The 19,368-nt window shown below is 41.1% G+C and overlaps 1 protein-coding gene across 1 annotated transcript; it reads right to left on the bottom strand.

Moving 5' to 3' along the window:
• Window positions 1-375: 375 nt before the first annotated feature.
• Window positions 376-19,266, bottom strand: Dck (deoxycytidine kinase). Its single transcript, XM_034509483.2, has 7 exons — window positions 18,865-19,266; window positions 13,913-14,028; window positions 11,155-11,348; window positions 9,731-9,878; window positions 6,768-6,883; window positions 4,923-5,013; window positions 376-2,449 (listed from the first exon to the last, which is right to left on the bottom strand). The coding sequence occupies exons 1-7, from the start codon at window positions 18,953-18,955 to the stop codon at window positions 2,423-2,425; spliced, it is 783 nt and encodes a 260-aa protein (XP_034365374.1). The 5' UTR covers window positions 18,956-19,266; the 3' UTR covers window positions 376-2,422.
• Window positions 19,267-19,368: the final 102 nt, after the last annotated feature.

Genomic DNA, 19,368 nt, shown 5'->3' with positions numbered 1-19,368 from the left:
AGCACAAAGCCAAGCCTTGTCGTCAGGCAAACGGAAGGGTGACACCAGTCAACTGGATTACTGTAAAGCTACAATAAAGTCAACAGTGTTGGCCAATGAAGAGATAAATACAACAACCAGAGTCAAGCCGAGGGAAAGGCTTACGTAAAGATCGTCATTTCTCTTCAGAAAGCTGAGTAAAATCATAAACAGAAGCAAAGACAGGGCTAGAGCAGGCATACAGCACAGTGTGCACACACAAATGCACAACAAACCTGACATCTTCACAACACTGAAAATGAATCACACACTTAGATGTAAAATACAAAGTCAGAAAATTCCAAGAAGATAACCAGATGATTCCTGCTTCAGAAAATGTAAACTCTCCCCATGTGGTTCAAGAAAGTTAAATTCATTTATTGACATATATTTAAATTGGCAAATTTATTTATATCAAACAACAACAAAAAACATCACAAATATCATAAAACAGGTTATGGTTATTACAGACTTGAAATTGCATCCTCTTTTCAAAGATCAGTGCTACTGTCTGTGCTAACCCACTAAATTATCATCTTCAAATAAGAAACCAAAAATAAAAGGTAACATTTTAGAAAAAAAAATTAGAGCTTCAACATAAATGCAATTCTTTGTTTCAAGAAATTATACATTTTCCCTAATATGAATTAGAAAGGTTAATTACTTGGTAGAAATAATGCACATTATAACTTTAAAAACTACAGCAGACAAAAAAAAAAAAAAACAATTAAAAAAAACTTCATTAATTATGTATAAGCACACTTTACAACTAAACATGAGAGCAGGTTAGAGATACAGCCATTATTAATGGGAACTTTAAGCCTCACGGTATTTGTCAATTTTATTTCCTATATATAAAGAAAAAATCGCTTTATCAGTAATTTCTCTGTGACTACAAAAAAATTTAAGAAGAATTCTACAAAGCAAGCACTCTATGAAGCACAGTGTGACCACAGCACTCTCGGCAGAAATGTGAATCCAGGAACTTCAGACAGAGCAGGGAAAATGTCTGCCATGTGGTGAGAGGTGGGGCTGATCAGACTGGGAGGCTTCTCAGTGTCTCACCATGTATGCAGCTAAAGAGAGACCACTCATCAACACAGGCTCGATGGGGAAAAATGGAAAACTTAGTCGTGTTCTATCATCATTTTACACAAAAACTAAAAAAAAATTTGTTAGGAAACTAAAAGAAAAATAGGAAAATCTGTACTTGCACCTCAAGTGATTTCAAAAAAATCAGAGTGAGGTGTGGTGTTACACACCTTATCTGAGCGGTGGGAGTGGGGAGGGAGGCAGAGGTGGGAGGATCTCTGTGAGTGCAAGGCCAGGCCAGCCTGGCCTACACAGTGAGTTCCAGGACAGCCAGGTGTGTAGAGAGACCCTGTGTTTTGTAAACAAGCATTTTAACTGCAGTAGTCGGAGAAAAGCAGTGCCTATTTTAATGACGCTTTATACTCATGTAATAAACTTCTTAGTTACCTCTTAAAGAAAGATTTCTTCTGGTCCAAAATTTTACGTAAAAAAAATTGAGTATTCATCCCAGACAAAGAAACAGATTAAAGATTAAAACATTTATACAGTAATTATACCAATACCAAACTGGAGAGAGTTTAACCTCCTCCTCTACAAACGCACCAGACACAGCAGTGAACACTACTGCAGTGACACTAACATGGTCCTATCCTCACCAGACACAGTAGTGAACACTACTGCAGTGACACTAACATGGTCCTATCCTCACCAGACACAGCAGTGAACACTACTGCAGTGACACTAACATGGTCCTATCCTCACCAGACACAGTAGTGAACACTACTGCGGTGACACTAACATGGTCCTATCCTCACCAGTAAGTAGAGCAGGAGAGGCATTTGATGAAAACAGAACATCAAGGGCTGGGACAGTTCTGCAGAGCCTCCCTAACATGAAAGACCCCGCCTTCGACCTCCAGTACTACCAAAGAGAACAGGGAGAAAGCCAAGCGAATGCTTCCACATCCCTACTCCAGGGACTCCCCAAACTCCACTTCTCAGCTTGCACCCAGGATAACAGCTGAGAAGGCAGAGAGGGCGGGGCCTGTTAGAACATCTATCCACTCACTGCACTGATCCTAGGAAAGTCTACCTCCAGACTTCCTGTTGTGAGATATACACACCCCTGATGTAAAACTGTGGAAAGACGAACAGAAGCGAAGAATGTAAGGGGGTAAAGGAGGAACACAAAGTTTTACACATGATTACCAATATTAAATAAACTATATATACATATATAAAGAAAAGGGGGTTTTCTTAAAACAAAAATAGTTTAAAAACCTTGAATCTTGTAAAAACTCCTGTATGAATAACAAGCAATCGCAATACACAAAGCTGAAGTATCTGGAAACATCTTGTTGTCTCCTGTGCAATCACAAAGTACTCAAAAATTCTTTGACCTGAAGGAAGGAAAAAAAATTAATACAATTTATTCAATTAATTTGATAGCTAATATTTGTCTTCAATTAACAGTACAAAAGAGCTGAATGTCCCAACTATATAAACAGCTATCACAGTGCAGCTACTTATTTCCACAACAAATACTGAGTATTTCAGTGGTAGGATGAATAGCCTAAAATTGTTAATTTGCATTTAAAGCTGATAAAAGTTTTAAAAGGTTAATACAATTCTAAAAGACCTGTAATACTAGTTTTATGGTCTATATGTACATGTATATGTACATTAAGGGTGATATAATTTTGAAAAGATTGAAACAATTCTAAAAGACTTGTAACACTAGTTTTATGGTTTCTATGCATATACATATGCATGTGTACATTTAATAAATAACATAGATCTATAATATATACAGCTTTAATATTGATACTTATGAGATATTAAGCACCTCTGCAACTCAAACATTTAAATCTACAGCATTAAGGTATAAATTTTTTTATTTTATATTTTACGTGAGAATATTTTGTCTGCATGTGTATGTACCATATGTGTGCCTGGTGCCAGGAGAAGCCAGAAGAGGGTATCAGAGTCCCTGAAACTGGAGTTACAGCCAGTTGTAAGTCAGCACACGGGTGCTGGGAATCCAACTCCACACTGCTGAGGCTTCTCTCTAGCCCCAAGACATAAATTTCTGGACTGTCACTGCACGGACAACGCTATGTACATTCAGAATAAACATAGCCAGCAGACAAAGACTGCAGTACATGACTCTCAGTCTCTACTCTAGACTATAAAATTCTCCTTAAAGGGTAAAGGGTGGTGCCTTGTAAAAATAGGGATTCCAGGATTACTAATTTTAAAAAGAATAATGTGAAGTGATTCCAGGTCTAAGAAAGTGAAGTGTTTACTTAAAGCTGAGAAATGTGGTGCTGGGGAGATGACTTGGTGTTTTAAGAGAACTTGTTGGCTCTGCAGAGGACCCAGGTTTGCTCCCCAGTACCTGCACGACAGATCACAACCACCTGTAAGTCCTGTAACTCTAGGACATCCGACACCTTCTCCTGGCATCCTAGAGCACTACACACGTGTTGTACTTTATATACTCGCAGACAAAACACTTACACAGATCAAAAATAAATTATAACAGGGACTAGAAAAATTGTTCAGTGGTTAACAGCTGCTCTTCCAAAGGTCCTGGGTTCAATTCCTACACCCACACGGCAGCTCGCAACCATCTGTAACTGAAGTCCCATGAGATCCAATGTCCTCTTCTAGTACGCAGGCAAACATAAAGGCAGAGTACCAGTTTACACACACTAAAGAAATAGATCTTTTAAAATTTTAAAGTAATAAAATAAATTAAGAGAATGGTTTTACAGGTTTGGTTAAATTGACATTTGGTGTTTTCACAACTGCTATTAATTTTATTTTAATGTATCTTATGTTAATTCTACCTTATGTTTTATTATCATAAACAGACAGTCACTTGAGTTTTCCACATATGTATTATTTTATATGGTGGGGAACCAATTATATATATATAAAGGATTTTAAATATTGAGGCTTTCAAGTTTTTTGAGATAAAGTCAAAATTTTGTTATAGGAAAAAGCCAGACAGTTTATGAGTGAAACAAGCAAACATTAAAAATAGCCTCTAAGTTTCTTTCAAAACTAGGTATGTAGTTTTCTTTAAACACAAAATCACTAAGTTAAATAATGTGGATAAGCATGTTTATTATAGAATTCTTATTACCACCTTAAAGTTCATCAGTAAGTCTCTTCTTTATATGTATAAAAGACATTATTCACAGATAATGATCAATCCTCAACCATGTGAGAACTGAATTAAGCTTTGTTAATACAATGATTTAATGATTAGAATAAGGCCAATTCATCCTTAACATGGTCTCCAACGAAGATTTCAAGTAGCCTTGCCTAGTCTCCAAACACCAGCTAAAAGGAATGAGACTGATGTCCTACAACTCTGAGCACCCCCCATACAGAGCTCCTTAAAAACATGAGCTAGTTTTCTAAGCCATTTATATTAAAACATTGACATATTGGTGAGGTGTGAAGGAAAAATGAGAGAAAGCAGGAGAAAAGTATCAGAAAAGGTGTAATGTTGCAGTTACTCCTGTCTTCCAGAAAAGCAAATAAAAAACTCAGGTCAGAGCTAGAATTCAAAGCCAGGACTCAAACAAAGAATCTAAAATTTCCTACAGATTTTAATTTCTTAATGTAATTTCCCCTTCCTTTTCTTTGGTTCTGTGTGTGTGTGTGTGTGTGTGTGTGTGTGAGAGAGAGAGAGAGAGAGAGAGAGATCTTGGGGCTCAAACCCAGGCTCTCATGAATGCCTGCAAGCACTCCACCCACAAGCTACACTCCCAGTCCTGTCAACATAATTTCATATCAGCTTTTCTGTAAGAAGCTATTTTCACAAATTAATAGGATTGTTTAGTCTTTTTGTAAACCTACCTTTTCAACCAGACTTTCGTGTTTGTCTTTAAAGTCTTCATTAACATCCAGTGTGAGGATAGGCACCTCTTGGAGATAATCAAAGTTGGTTCTGTTTAAAAAGATGAACAAAATCAGGAAAGCACTACATCAAGGAAAAAAACATGGAAAACTACTTCTCAAAAGTAAAGATACTGCCAATCATTTTATCCTAGCGTTACCCTGTAGTGATGCAGCTGGTAGTCTCCTCTTTACATGTAGATTTACCGTTACGTGAACAATAGTCTCAGTTACAGAATACAGAAAACTAGGCATCATGATACAGCATTTCTCAAAAGCAAAAAAACTGAGAAAGAGGTTTTATGTTTTAAAGATGAGGAAGCTACTAGTATAGTTTACTTGTGGAGCAGTTACCTAGCATGTCCAAAGCAGTGGGCTCCATTCCCAATACTACCAAAAAAATAGAAGAAAACTAAACCCAGAAAAGCCATTCAGAGTCTCAGGGGCAGTTACAGTTACATATTGTCTAAGAGCTGACTCAGACAATGTTCAGGACATTAACTGGGCTACTAGCTATGCATTTTCAAGTATGAATAAAAATATATCCCAGAAGCTCTCCTTGGCCATGTGAGATACATTCCAAGATCTCCAGTAAGTATGAAACCATGGGGTAGAGTACACTTCAAAGACACTATGTTTTTTCCTTACATATACACACATATACAAATTCAACATTCTTTCTACCTTAAAACTGTCTTTTCCTAGCCAGGCAGTGGTCTAGCCTGGTCTACAGAGTGAGTTCCAGGACAGCCAAGGCTGAATGAAGAAACCCTGTCTCGAAAAACCAAACCACCCCCCACACACACACACATACACACACACCTGCCTTTTCCTTTCCTCACGAGAACTTTCCCTTCTCCGCTGAAAGCACAGTGTACCGTGTCTCTGGCATAAGGTGCTAGCATCCCTCCCTGCTCTAACATTTCCGAGCCATTACCAAGGCAAGGAATGCTTGGTTATAAGCACTGTTGTATCTGACAGTTACTAGTGACTGAAGCACTTCCTGGATACGCAAGAGCGGGACAGAGGGGCACCTAAGGACAGCCTCAAGTACTCGGAGTCCCAGAAAACAGGCTGCAGACAGATACAATCAGCTTAACAAACAATCAAAGTTATGAGTTCTTTCTAAAATTTTACATTTAATATTTTTAGGTGAAGGCTAATATAACTGGAAGCATAACAAAACAGTATCTAACTTCAGGCTATGCTATACATCTGAGTATGTTCTAATATACACAGGTATCTAACTTCAGGCTATGCTATACATCTGAGTATGTTCTAATATACACAGGTATCTAACTTCAGGCTATGCTATACATCTGAGTATGTTCTAATATACACAGGTATCTAACTTCAGGCTATGCTATACATCTCTGAGTGTGTTCTAATAATCACAGGTATATAACTTCAGGCTATGCTATACCTCTCTGAGTGTGTTCTAATATACATAGGTATATAACTTCAGACTATGCTATACCTCTCTGAGTGAGTTCTAATATACATAGGTATATAACTTCAGGCTATGCTATACATCTCTGAGTGTGTTCTAATAATCACAGGTATCTAACTTCAGGCTATGCTATACATCTCTGAGTGTGTTCTAATAATCACAGGCATAGTCCTACTGTGTCATTTAAAGCAGAAGTAACATTGGAAGACAATTACAAAGTCTTCAAACAAGTGTCATGGGAAAATGAGCAAAGACGTGAATAAAAATAACCCCCGGCCATGTTACTACTCATGTCTAGACTAAAAATTTGATAAAGAGAATGACAGTGAACCACAAGCAGCGTGGGAGAGTCTTACTTCAGAGTCCGGTGAAGGAGCCAGCTTTCATGTTTATAGTGCAGTTTCTCTAAATATTCAAGAGGAATGCCTTGTTCTTCATTTCTTCCCCGTATATATATTCTGTTTAAACATTTCTAAAAGCAAAAAAAAAGTTGAGTATTTATGTCTACTGCTGTTAAAATGTCATCTTCTGATGTCTTTTACATTAGCCAAAACCCTCCGTATTTATTTCTTCTAGAAAACTGAAATATCTAATTTTTCCCTGTAAGAACTTATTTTAGCCAGATGGTAGCTGTAAAGGAGAACTTTGAAAAATCAGTCAGTATTCACACACAAAACACACTAAACTAACTTCAATATGATAAGAGTGTGTGGGGAGAATTATTAGTTCATTAAATATTTACCTCATTTTGTTTTAGAAAATAACTTAAAGTGTGTCATTCTAGTCATCCTAATTAGGTGCTAAGCACACATGTTTATGTCTGTGTTTTTCTGTTGTCCATCCCTGTAAGAGTGACTCATCACTGGGTGGATGCTCTAAACTGCAATGACCTAAAAGAACACAGGGTGCTTTATACCTGCTCTCTACTTGTAGTACCCAGCGAGGTGACACCAGCCACTGTGGCTTTTCAGCACTTGAAACAAGGCTAACGCGGTAACCAAGGAACAGAATTTTCAAACTTTATGTATAATTTTAATAATCATAAACTTAAATAGCCACATCAGACCATGGTATTCTAAATAATTTTTCTCTAACAGTACACAAACAAATGAAATGTCATACTTGGTGAGAGCTCACAGACACTCAGATGTAAGATCTTCCATACTGTGCTCTCTAGCAAAGCACCCATCTACAATGTACAAGGTCCTGGGTTCAATCCCCAAACATGCAGAAAGGGAGAAAAAAATGGCTCCCTAACAAATAACAGTCATGAGATACAACAGCACATAAACTGGGCCACAGTTTGCTATGAATCCTTTTTCAATAATCTTTTAATTAATGTGCCAGGTATGGTAACACACCTTTAATCCCAGCCGCCAAGAGGCAGAGGCACACAGATCTCTACATAGTTTCATGGCAGCCAGGACTACAGAGAAAGAGCTTGTTTCAAAAACAAAACAAAATACAAAAGATATTATAAATGAGAGCCTGGGACAGAGCTCAGTCAGTAAAGCGTTAACCACAAAAGCAGGAGGACCTAACAGAGTCCAGGAGACAAAAAATCTGGGAGAAGGTGGCTAGAAGCAGTCACATCCTCAGGGCTGGCTGGCCAGCCATTCTAGCCAACCAGTGAGCTTCCAGTTCAGAGCCCTTTGTCTCAAACAAGATGCTGAGAGAGAGAGAGAGAAGCACTCTTCTCCAGGAATAAGGTCCATGATAGGTTGTCCAATCCCAAGCAGCCAGCCCTAAACACATAGTCATAGAACACTGAAGGGATTCAAGAGGCTGTAGTTACAATTTATGTATATATGTGTGTGTGTGTATGTATGTGTGTATATATATATATATATACATGTATGTGTGTGTGTATGTATGTGTGTGTAATATATAAAACAGTAATAATTAAAGAATTAGGAGGGCATGATTTTGAAAGTGAGGACATGGTAGAGTCTAGGAGAGGAGGGAAGTGGAGAAAGGATGTAAATGAGTACTTAAATATGAAATTCTCACTAGTCAGTCAGTCTAGCTGACCTGACCTTTATGGATTCATTATATAATATATACACAGAATAGGGATTTACCTACTACAAGGGGTATTTCCAGGGGATCTCCCTTAGCTGAAATTGACAAGATCTCTAAGTCTCTTTGCAAGTGTGTCACTTGTACTACTAAGTCACAAGTAACCATAAAATATTTCTTAAAGTGAACCGCAACAGCTGTGATATCACAACGCAAGTACTTATTGTTTCCATTGTGTCTCCAGACCTACTGGCCCTAAGACCCCAACAACAGCTAAACACCTATTCAAAGTCCCATGTCATTAAGCCTGGGTTTTACAGGTTGCTTCAGGGGGTTTCTTATTCTAGCTCTGATGGGATATGAGAATCTGAACAAGTTAGGAATTAAAACAAAAAATAAAACAGGACTGACTGGCTGAAAAACAGAGAAGTCCAAACTTGCCAAATCTAGATTTCTAATTTGTGAAGAAAACCTTTAGTGCTGTGAGCTTCCAGGTGAGGAGCTAGAGGGTTGGTGTATTTATTTATTTATTTACTTACTTACTTATATTTTTTTTTTACTTACTAACTTTATATCCAGCTCACTGCCCCCATCCTAGTTACACCCTCCCACCATCCTTACCCTACCCCTTTTCTGAGCAGGTGGCTCTCTCTCTCTCTCTCTCTCTCTCTCTCTCTCTCTCTCTCTCTCTCTCTCTCTCTCTCTCTCTCACACACACACACACACACACACACACACACACCTGCACTTCAAGTCTCTGCAGGGCTAGGCACGTCCTCTCCCACTGAGGCCAGACAAAGCAGCCCAGCTAGAACATATCCCATGTACAGTCAAAAGCTTTTGTGACAGCCCCCCACTCCAGTTGTTTAGGACCCATATGAAGACCAAGCTCCACATCTGCTACAAATGCAGCGAAGGCCTGGGTCCATTTTATGTGTATGAGTGTTTGGCTATATATACAACTGGCCATCCCATGTATGTAGTGCCCACAGAGGCCAGAAGCTGTCAAATTTCCCTGGAACTGGAGTTACAGGTCATTGTGAGCCACCATGTGGAATCTGAGAATTGAACTTGGGTCCTCTGAAGAGCAGTCAGTTCTCTTAACCACTGAGATATCTCTCCTTCTTAGATGCTGGTTTTAAATTGTTATTATATGACAACCTTCTTGTGATTTCTGATATCACTTTGTAATTTCAACAGCACAAGCAAATGTGTATTGGTCTAACCTGTGGAGTAGCACAAGCAAATGTGTATTGGTCTAACCTCTGGAGTAGCACAAGCAAATGTGTATTGGTCTAACCTCTGGAGTAGCTCGAAGGTAAATTATTCCATCCAACTCAAGGCTTTGGCCAAACTGGCTATTCATCCAGTCATGCCAGTCTTGATATATCGTCCACTCTGTCTCATTCATGCAGTCAGATTCGTACAAATTAGATGCAAAAATATACCTGAAAGAGAATCTCTGTCAGCGTGTACATCCTTTCAAACACAGACACACGACACAGAAACAGGGCTACAAGTATGCTCCTAAATCCTGCAGCCTCGTGTCGCTTGGAAAGCACATGAAACGCCTTCCTAAGTACAAGAAATATGCTCTTTGCCAGTAGCTCTCAAAATGTTGGCTAAGGATCCCTGGAGGTCCCCGAGCTCCTTCCAGTTCTGAGATGCTGGCTTGCCTCATACACTACCATACTTTATCAAAACACCTGTACACATATACATGAATGTACAAGCATGGATGACGCCCGCCTTCATTCAGTCAGACATTAAACAGCTATAAAATGTGAAGCAATGCTGCTCTTCTCACTATAGTTTTGTTTTAAAACTTTTTTTATCAGAAGTTAATACAAAATATTTGTATATCAAGTCTCAATCTTTTTGCTGTTATTGTGGTTTTTTGAGACAGGGTTTCTCTGTGTGGCCCTGGACTACTCTCTGGACTACTCCAGGAACTCACTCTATAGATCAGGCTGGCCTCAAACTAATAGATATAAAGTGACCCTCCCAAGGGCTGAGATTAAAGGTGTGTACCCCCCACCCCCCACCCCCGCTTGATTCTCAATCTTAATTTCTAATAATATATGTACCAAATGACAAAACTTTTTAGACTACTCAACAATAGAAGGAAAGGGGTCCCAAGACCAAAAACCTCATAAGCCCCTATTCTAAGATAGTTTTGGACGTGAAAAGCTTCTGATATAAGAAAGATAATTTGGGCTAGAGAGATGGCTCAGAGGTAAGAGCACTGACTTGGTCCTGAGTTCAATTCCCAGCAACCACATGGTGGCTCACAACCATCTGTAATGGGATCCAATGCTCGCTTCTGGTGTGTGTCTGAGGACAGCTACAGTGTACTCATATAAATAAAAATAAATAAATCTAAAAAAAAAAAAGGGGGTAATTCTGAAACACCTTTAGACATGTTTAATTTTTATCTCCTTTTTCTAGTTAAGAGTCTAGGAGTACATCCAGATATAATCAGAACAGATGAGGATTTTAAAGGATTGGGAAGAAAGAATTTCTTTGGAAATTCAAATTACATGGCCATCTTATTCTCTAGTCCCTGTCCTAACATAATTAGCAACTCAGTGCTATAGGTATTTTTAAATGTCATTTTCTATCTAAAACCTCCAGCTCAGTCTCTAATTTGATTACCAGGAAATGAGAAAAAAGAAAATGTCTAGTTATAAACTCCCAAGAGCCAAATATAAGCCATTTGCATACCTGTCACTATACACAGATCGTTCAAAAAATAATACAGGTTTCTCTGCATCTTTGAGCTTGCCATTGAGAGAGGCAAGCTGAGCTCGGATCCGGCTGAGACAGGCATATGATTGGAAGGTAAAAGACCACCGCTCAGGTTTCTCATACATCATCTGAAGAACATTCCCACCACTCTTCTGGGACGTCGTCAATTCCTATTTACAAACAAACAAAACCAATATAATTGCCAATAGAGTTACTTTAACTGTCTTGTTTTATATGTTTTGAGACAAAGCCTCAATATGTAGCTCCAGCTGTTCTGGAACTCACAGACATGCACCTACCTCTGTCTTCCAAATGCTGGAATTAAAGGCATGTACCACTATGCCCACCTATTTTAACTTTTAAGAGGTTCAAAAGAGACATGAGAGGAGGGGGAGTGCTGGAAAGATGGCTGTGGTTCAGAGCACTTGCTCTTCTTGCAGAGGACACAGGTTTGGTTCCCTGTATCCATGTGGTAGCTAAAACACTGTAATTAGATAATTAGAAGTCAGGTGGTAGAACCACATGTCTTTAATCCCAGAGGCAGAGGCAGGTGGATCAAGGCCATCCTGGTCTACAGTTCCAGGACAGCCAGGGCTACACAGACCTGTCTCAGGGGGAAAAAAAAAGAAAAGAAAACTTTAATTCCAATTCCAGAAAATCTAACGATTTCACCAGAATTTAGGGAATGAGGAAGGAAACCATATGACCTTTCTGGCTTACCATGTCTTATTTGACAATGGTGGATGCCTATGGGAAACACGAAATACTCCAGCCATTAGACCGCAAAAACAAACAAACAAACAAACAAACAAACACTAGAACAAAAGAAAATAAGCATGAAGGAGAGGAGAGGCACTGAGACCAAGTCCTTCCAACCCTATAACCTCCAAGAAGCAAAATAAAAGCCATTTTTATTGGAGGACTGGCCACTTAGGACTCCAAACTATTCACTTCCTACTGCTGTCACTATTCTAAAAGAGCTGAGACTTAGACTCTGGGTAATTCACATTATAACTACAAAACTCAGATCAAGAATGATGTGGAGAAGGGCTCCACAAGAACAAAGCCCCTTTCACTTTTGTGGTGCTAAGGCTTAAACCCAAGGCCTTGAGCATGCTAGGGAAGTGACCTACTATTGGGCTACATCCCAGCCCTTAAAACCCCACTTTTTTGGAGTTTAGTAAACACTGGGAGTGGGGAGAAGAGACTATATCCAAAAACAGAGAAGCCATGACCTACTTAATGCTTCATATTATCCATAAAATCCTGTTCCCCACACTTTCTGAACCCCACTTAAAATACAGAAGACCACGGCCTTCGACACACACATAAAAATGTAAGAAAATAGGTTCCTTGTGGGGAAGTCCCTTTAAAATTCAGTACTTGAAATTCAAAGAAATCAGGATATATTTAGTTGTGCCCCCTCCCAGCCTAAAGTTAACTATGCTTTATAAATATAAGTGTGAAAAATAATTTTAATTATCAAAACCTTATATACAAAAGAACACTCCCCCACCCCGGCACAGTTACACAAATCCCAGTGTGGGCTAGTTTTATGTCAACTTTACACAAGCTTCAGTCATCTGAGAGGAGGGAGCCTCAATTTACATTAGATCTGGCTGTAGGCAACCCTGTAGGGCATGTTCGTAATTAGTGGCTGATGGGTGGAGCCATCCCTGGGTCTGCAGATTCTTCCAAGGCCTCAGCTATCTGCTCCTGACCCCAGGGTGCTGCCCCGCCTGAGTTCCTTCCTGTCCTGATTTTTTAAGTAAAATAAGCCTGTTCCTGCCCAAGTTGCTACTGGGCTTGGTGTTTTTCATGACAGCAAGAGTAACCCTAGTTAAGACAGCCCAAAGGCTACATAGAGTCTCTTGCTACTGATTTTCCCTCTATATGTGATTTACATTTTAAATACCCAATAATTTCCCAGAAATACTCACATTAATAGCTGTACTTTTTTTTCAACTTGCTTCAGACTGAAACGAGTTTCCTTGTTTCTAATTTCATTTCTCCAGAAATAAAAACTCCTAGCAAGCATTATCACACACGACCACAACTTCCACTAAGATCAAATGGAATTTAACTCTTTTTATTCCCTTATTTGCGATGCCATATTGAAAAGGGTGAGTAAAATGGAACATGTCCAAAATAAAACTTTGTGGAGAAAAGAAATAAAAAATGCGACAAAGAAATGAGAAATAAATGGGTTTCCACGTGACAAAGGGCTGAAAAGATTAATAAAATTCAGTTACTGGAGGCTTTGGGTTTTCTTATTTGTTTTCATCTAAAATGTAAAAATCACTCAAGAGTTTTAATTTGTAATTAGATTTTAAAATTATTTCAAGTTTTTAAGCTTTTAAAACCTTTTAAACTTATATATAACATATAAATCTTAAAATGCACAGCCCACTAAATTTTTGCACATACAACTAGACTTGAAAGTTGTATTGGAAAAGAGGGAAGCTGTCCAAGAGACACAATACACGGCTTCTCTAACCTACAGAATTTTAACTTTTTAAAAATGTATGGATATTTTTCCTGAATGGATGCCTGTACACATGTATACATGTCATTGGTGCCCATGGAGACCAGAAGAGGGCATCAGAACCTGGAACTGGAGTGATAGCAGGTTAGGAGCTGCTCCATGGGTCCCATAGAGCAGCTGGTGATGCCGCCTGCTGAGCCAGCTCCAGCCCCGAGGAGGTTTGCTCCTCACTTAAATAGTCTTGCGTACCTCAAATTCATCTTGAGTGTTCTGCACATTGCACCACCTGGCCACAGGCTCAGGAACCACTTCCCAGTCCTCACAGACTTGCTTTAGAATATTCACAAACGTTGACTTCCCAGCAGCTGTTGTAGGAGAGAAAGATAAAATTTTAAAAAGTTATTGAAGAAGGAAGACCAAAGTGTGGGTACTTGGGCCTTCTTAGAAGGGGGAATAAAATAACCACAGGAGGAGATACAGAGACAAAGTGTGGAGCAGAGACTGAAGGAAAGGCTATCCAGAGACTGCCCCACCTGGGGATCCATCCCACATACAGTCAACAAACCCAGACACTATTGTGGATGCCAGGAAGTGCTTGCTGACAGGAGCCTGAAATAGCTGTCTCCTTAGAGGTCTGGCAGAGCCTGACAAATACAGATGCTCGAAGCCAACCATTGGACTGAGCAAGGGGTCCCCAATGGAGGAGTTAGAGAAAGGACTAAAGGAGCTGAAGGCATTTGCAACCCCATAGGAAGAACAACATTATCAACCAACCAGACCACCCCCTCCCACCCCGAGCTCCCAGGGACTAAACCACCAACCAAGGAGTACACTTGGAGGGACCCGTGGCTCCAGCCGCATATGTAGCAAAGGATGTCCTTGTTGAGCATCAGTGAGAGGAGAGCCCCTTGGTCCTGTGAAGACTTGATGCCCCAGTGTAGGGGAATGCCAGGACAGAGAAACAGGATAGGATGGGTGGGTGGGGGAGCATCCTCATAGAAGCAAGCAGGGGTGGGGGGAGATATGGGACAGGCGGTTTGTGGAGGGGAAACCAGGGAAGGGGTAACATTTGAAACACAAATAAGGAAAATATCTAATAAAAAAATTTTAAACAAAAAAAGTTGTTAAAGAAGCAAAATACAGCCAACCAACAGTCATCAAGTTCCCAAGAGTAATACTGAATACACACACAGAAGCCCTGAGACCTTTCTCTTCCATCTTCTTAAAACATGGTGGGCTCTAGTCAACTGTGCTAAACAAATCTGTTCTTACTTTAGTTTGCCTAAGGCAAGAAACAGAAGAATTAAAAACCGGGTCAAGTCTAACGCGGTCCATCCAGGCTTCCGTGTCTTCACAACCTTTCTTTTTACTAGCTCCACTTCCTCAGTGTAACAAGCTTACTGGGAGTGAGTGCACTTCTGCCTCTAACACTCAGCAGGCCAAGTAAAAGGATCCTGAATTCAGGTACAGCCTGGGCTACTCAGTGAGACACTGTCTCTAAAAACACGTACCTATAAGCCCAGAACTTGGAGGCTTAGGCAGCAGGATTGCTGTGAGATGAAGTTCAAACTGGCCTACAGAGTGAGTGCTAAAGCCAGCCTGCGCTGTAGAGCAAGACCTTGCCTCCCTACCCCTGCAAAAATAACACCTGACTTTTAAAGAAGAGGGGAAAAGAAGCTAGAGACCCTAATACAACAACAACAAAAAGTACCAAGAAGCCAGGCATGGGGGTGCAAGCCTTTGACCCCAGCACTTGGGAGGCAGAGGCAGGTGGATCTCCTGGTCTACAGAGTGAATTCCAAACAACCAGGGCTACACAGAGTAACCCTGCCTCAAAAAAAAAAAAAAAAAAAAAAAAAACAAATAAGATAATAATAAATAAGTAAACCAATTAAGAAATACCTATAGAATCAATGTGAAGATGTGCCCAATGCTTAAGAGCTGGTGACTATTGCTATCTGACTCTAATAAACCCTCTAGCATAAAACAGAAATTATTTTAAGTCTTGCAAAGCACTTCCTAGGTGTAAAAGCTGTAGAAATCTGCCTCGCTGTTATGTTTCTGTGCTCTCTATCAAACTGTTTTAAAAAAAGAACAGGTATGTTTTACTTTTCCCAACTGCTCACTAACTTCTGAGATGTCTAGAGAAGAAAGGACCGAAAAGAGCTCATGTGTACTCAGGACGCACTATACTCACTGTTTTTTATCAGTGAGTCCCGACTCTGTGTCTAGGAGGGTGGAGCCATACTTTTAGTGAACACCACGCCCTTTCTATCAGAAGTCACCAAATGCGGCTATACAAGGCATCGCCAACCAGTATCATGTTTCTTCTTCCTCTGCCTCTTACTAGACACACACACAGACACACACCACAACTATGTAGCTTCAATGTATTTGTCAAGTGTCCTCTCCCTTATAAAATGGACTTAAGATCTGCACAAAAGAACTACGTTTGACTTGAGGGGTACACGCAAAGCTCCAGCATTATACCAGGCAAAAGGGGATGGGGTGGATGTCCAAGACTCGTGCACAGAGCAGAGGAAAGGGAGATCCACACAGTGACAGGCAGGGCAGGTGAGGGCACAGCATGAAAGTATTCAGTCCAGAAACAGGAGAGATAAATGTAAAGATGAACTGGGTGGCTACCGAGTTTGTGAACCCTGGTGACTGGGATTTTGTGTGAAAGGGCTTCAGTTTACAGACAGTAATGCATCTAGAAGAATGACTGAAATGAGCATGGTTCACTGGACTAGGCAGAAAAGAGAACAAGATACCCAGGGTACACAAGAAACACTCACGGATCTCAAACTAGCCGAGAGTCTAAAAACACTTCCAACAGTGATTACAACCAGAGAAGGCTCACATAGTCAGACTTTCAAACTGTAAATGTGAAATTTTACTTCCAGCTGAGCAACCATACATAGTCAGCTGCAGTCCCCAAAAAGTCATTGGCAGCTCCTTCCTTAACTTTTTGGAGGGAGATCAGAGCTGGAAAAAGAGCTAGTGAACTAACATTCCAAGAAGGTGAAAGACAACAAGAACACCTATGAATGGTTTTACAAGGCACGAGAAGGAAGGTGATACACAAAGCTTCGATCCCAAGCACTAAAAAGCAGGCAGAATTCTGTGAGTCTGAGGCCAGCCTGGTCTACACAGTGAGTTCCAGGCCAGTCAGGACTGCACGGTGAAACCCTGTCTCAAACAAAACACAAACAACAATCAGAAAGTCCTGGTTAACTAACTGAGTCCCTACTGTTAAACAAGCACCACCATTCTAAAAGTCATTCTGAATACAGTAAAATGAGCTTCCATAGATCTAACCTATGGGATAGCTCAGTAACACAGAACATGAGAAAACAGGTTACATAACCACAAAAGCAAAAACGACCAAGCAAACCTCAAATTTTAGGAAGAACCTAAGAATTACGAGCTAGTCTTTACAGATTGCATAATCTAAGTGACACTTTCACCAACAGAGCGGCATGCCTGGTGCTTACCAACGCTTCAGAATTTCTTCTGGTCAAAGATCTAGATGCTTAAGGGAAACCTCAACTTGTAAGTGCTAGTAAGTAATTCTTCCTAATAATGTGCAAACACAGGCTACCAACGTGCAGCTCTTTCCGGTTCAATAGGGAGGTCAGGGAGGGATGTTAGGATGGATAACACGATTGTATCTGTGCGTAGAAAGCTCTGGAAGCAGGGACGCAGGAGATGGAGCCCACTCACAAACTTTTCCAGGGCTAGGAAGATTTAATTAACATGAAGGAAAGGAGATGACTAGATGTATGTTGCCTGCCCAAGTTTGAGAGAAGGGGGATAATCCATCATGGTTCAGATCCAAGGGGTTGTCCATTGGAATTTACCCCAAAAATGACTTTACTGGGCACTTTCTCCCATCATCCATATGGTCATCTTTATCCACTAAGATGCTCTGAGGATTCTTACTAACAAACATGACGTCTCAAAGAATTTATAAAAAATGAGGATCTCTTCCACAAACGTGCATCTTAAGTGTGGAGCAAGGAAAATACACAGTCTTTGTGTCTCCGCTCTACTCCCTTGAAGCTTACATCTGCTTCCCTTCTCAAAAAGATGGTACTTTGAAGGTGGTAAAAATGAGAACATCTGCTGCATACATGAATAGTCAGCATTCAACCTGCAACCCAAAACCTAACAGCTGTACCAAAACAGGAAACGTCAGTTGGTAGGAAATGTAAAAGAATGGGAAATTCATGCTCACCTTGCAAAATGACATGCACCGCATAGCTTACCCACAATAGGTTAAGGATAGACACTCATAGTCTATGAGCCAAAACCCAGTGCTTACCTGTATGTGGGAAAGGGAGTAAAAAAAAAAAATGCACACTATCAAACTCGTTAAAAACTGTATGCTAGGAATAGTGTTAGGAATCGCTACAAATGCCAACCCAAATGTCTGTCAACAACCGAGAACGATATACCATTCATTGTAACTTTATTTAACTTTTTTTTTTAAGTATTACACTCGACCAGGCGTGGTGGTATACTTTTTTAATTCCAGCACTCAGGAGGCAGAGGTACGTAAATCTCTTGAGAGTTCAAGGCCAGCCTGGTCTACATAGTGAGTTACAAGACAAGGCAGTCTAAAAAGAGAGCCAGTCAAGAAAGAAAAGAAAAGAAGAAAAGAGAAGAGAAACGAAAAGGAAGGAAAAAAACAAACAAAGTTCTAGAGAAATAAACAGCATGGGTGAGTCTTAGAGACACTTTAGTATACTAAACAAGACACAAAAAACCAGACACTCTGGTTTTGCTTAGGACATTGTGGGGGGAAAAAAACAGGGATTAACAAAAGAAGCATGTCAAGGCTTGTAAGGGGATGGGAAGGGAGAACGAGCTGACTATAAAGAAGCACAAAGGGAATTGGAGATGGAAATGATAAAAAAAAACGACCTCAATTTTGCGGTAAAACCGCAAGTCAGTGAAGCCTACCGGAAGAGCACACCTACAAAAGGGGTTCGCTCACCTAAGCTATATCTCAAAAACAGCACCCCCAACTGCGCCCCGAACCCTGGCGGTTTGCAAGTTCCCAACAAAGGGTGCAGTGGTCAAGAGCGCGACTCAGAGTCCCCGCTGGCGCCGGGCCAGCCGAGCCACCGCGCCGGCGCCCACAGGGAGGCGGAGAGGGATCGCCCACGCACCGGCACCACGCCGCGACACCTTACCGATGTTCCCCTCGATGGAGATCTTCTTGATGCGGGTCCCCTCAGAGCTGGTCGAGGGAGAAAGGCAGAACCTCTTAGGTGGGGTGGCCATGCCTAGCTCCAGACGGCTCGGGCGCGGGACCTGCAGGAACACGGAGGTACGGGCGGCTCGGGGCTGCAGCGTCAATCTGGCGCCGGCGGGACACGCACTTTGACTTTGGCGCGCGGAGTGGCAGGCGGCTGGGCGGGTCTGTGGAGGACACCGCCCTGACGGCCCCGACTCCCACCCCCCACGCCTCGCCCTCGCGGGATCTTGCACGCTGTGTGGCTCCTCCGGGAGGGCGAGGGGCCCCGGGAGCGGCGGACAGGGGGCGGGGCTTGTGAGAACCCGGAGAGAGCCGGGCAAACTGACCTTGCGCTCTGAGCACTGAGGCGGAGAGGGCGGGGCTTGCGGAACGAGCAGTGGGAGGGCGGAGGATGGGCCTTGCGCAATGAGCTCGTTTGAGGGCGGGGGCGGGGCTTGTG

The sequence above is a fragment of the Arvicanthis niloticus genome, chromosome 7 (assembly GCF_011762505.2).
Source record: "Arvicanthis niloticus isolate mArvNil1 chromosome 7, mArvNil1.pat.X, whole genome shotgun sequence".
NCBI lineage: Eukaryota > Metazoa > Chordata > Mammalia > Rodentia > Muridae > Arvicanthis > Arvicanthis niloticus.
This window is presented reverse-complemented; position numbering and strand designations above follow the sequence as displayed.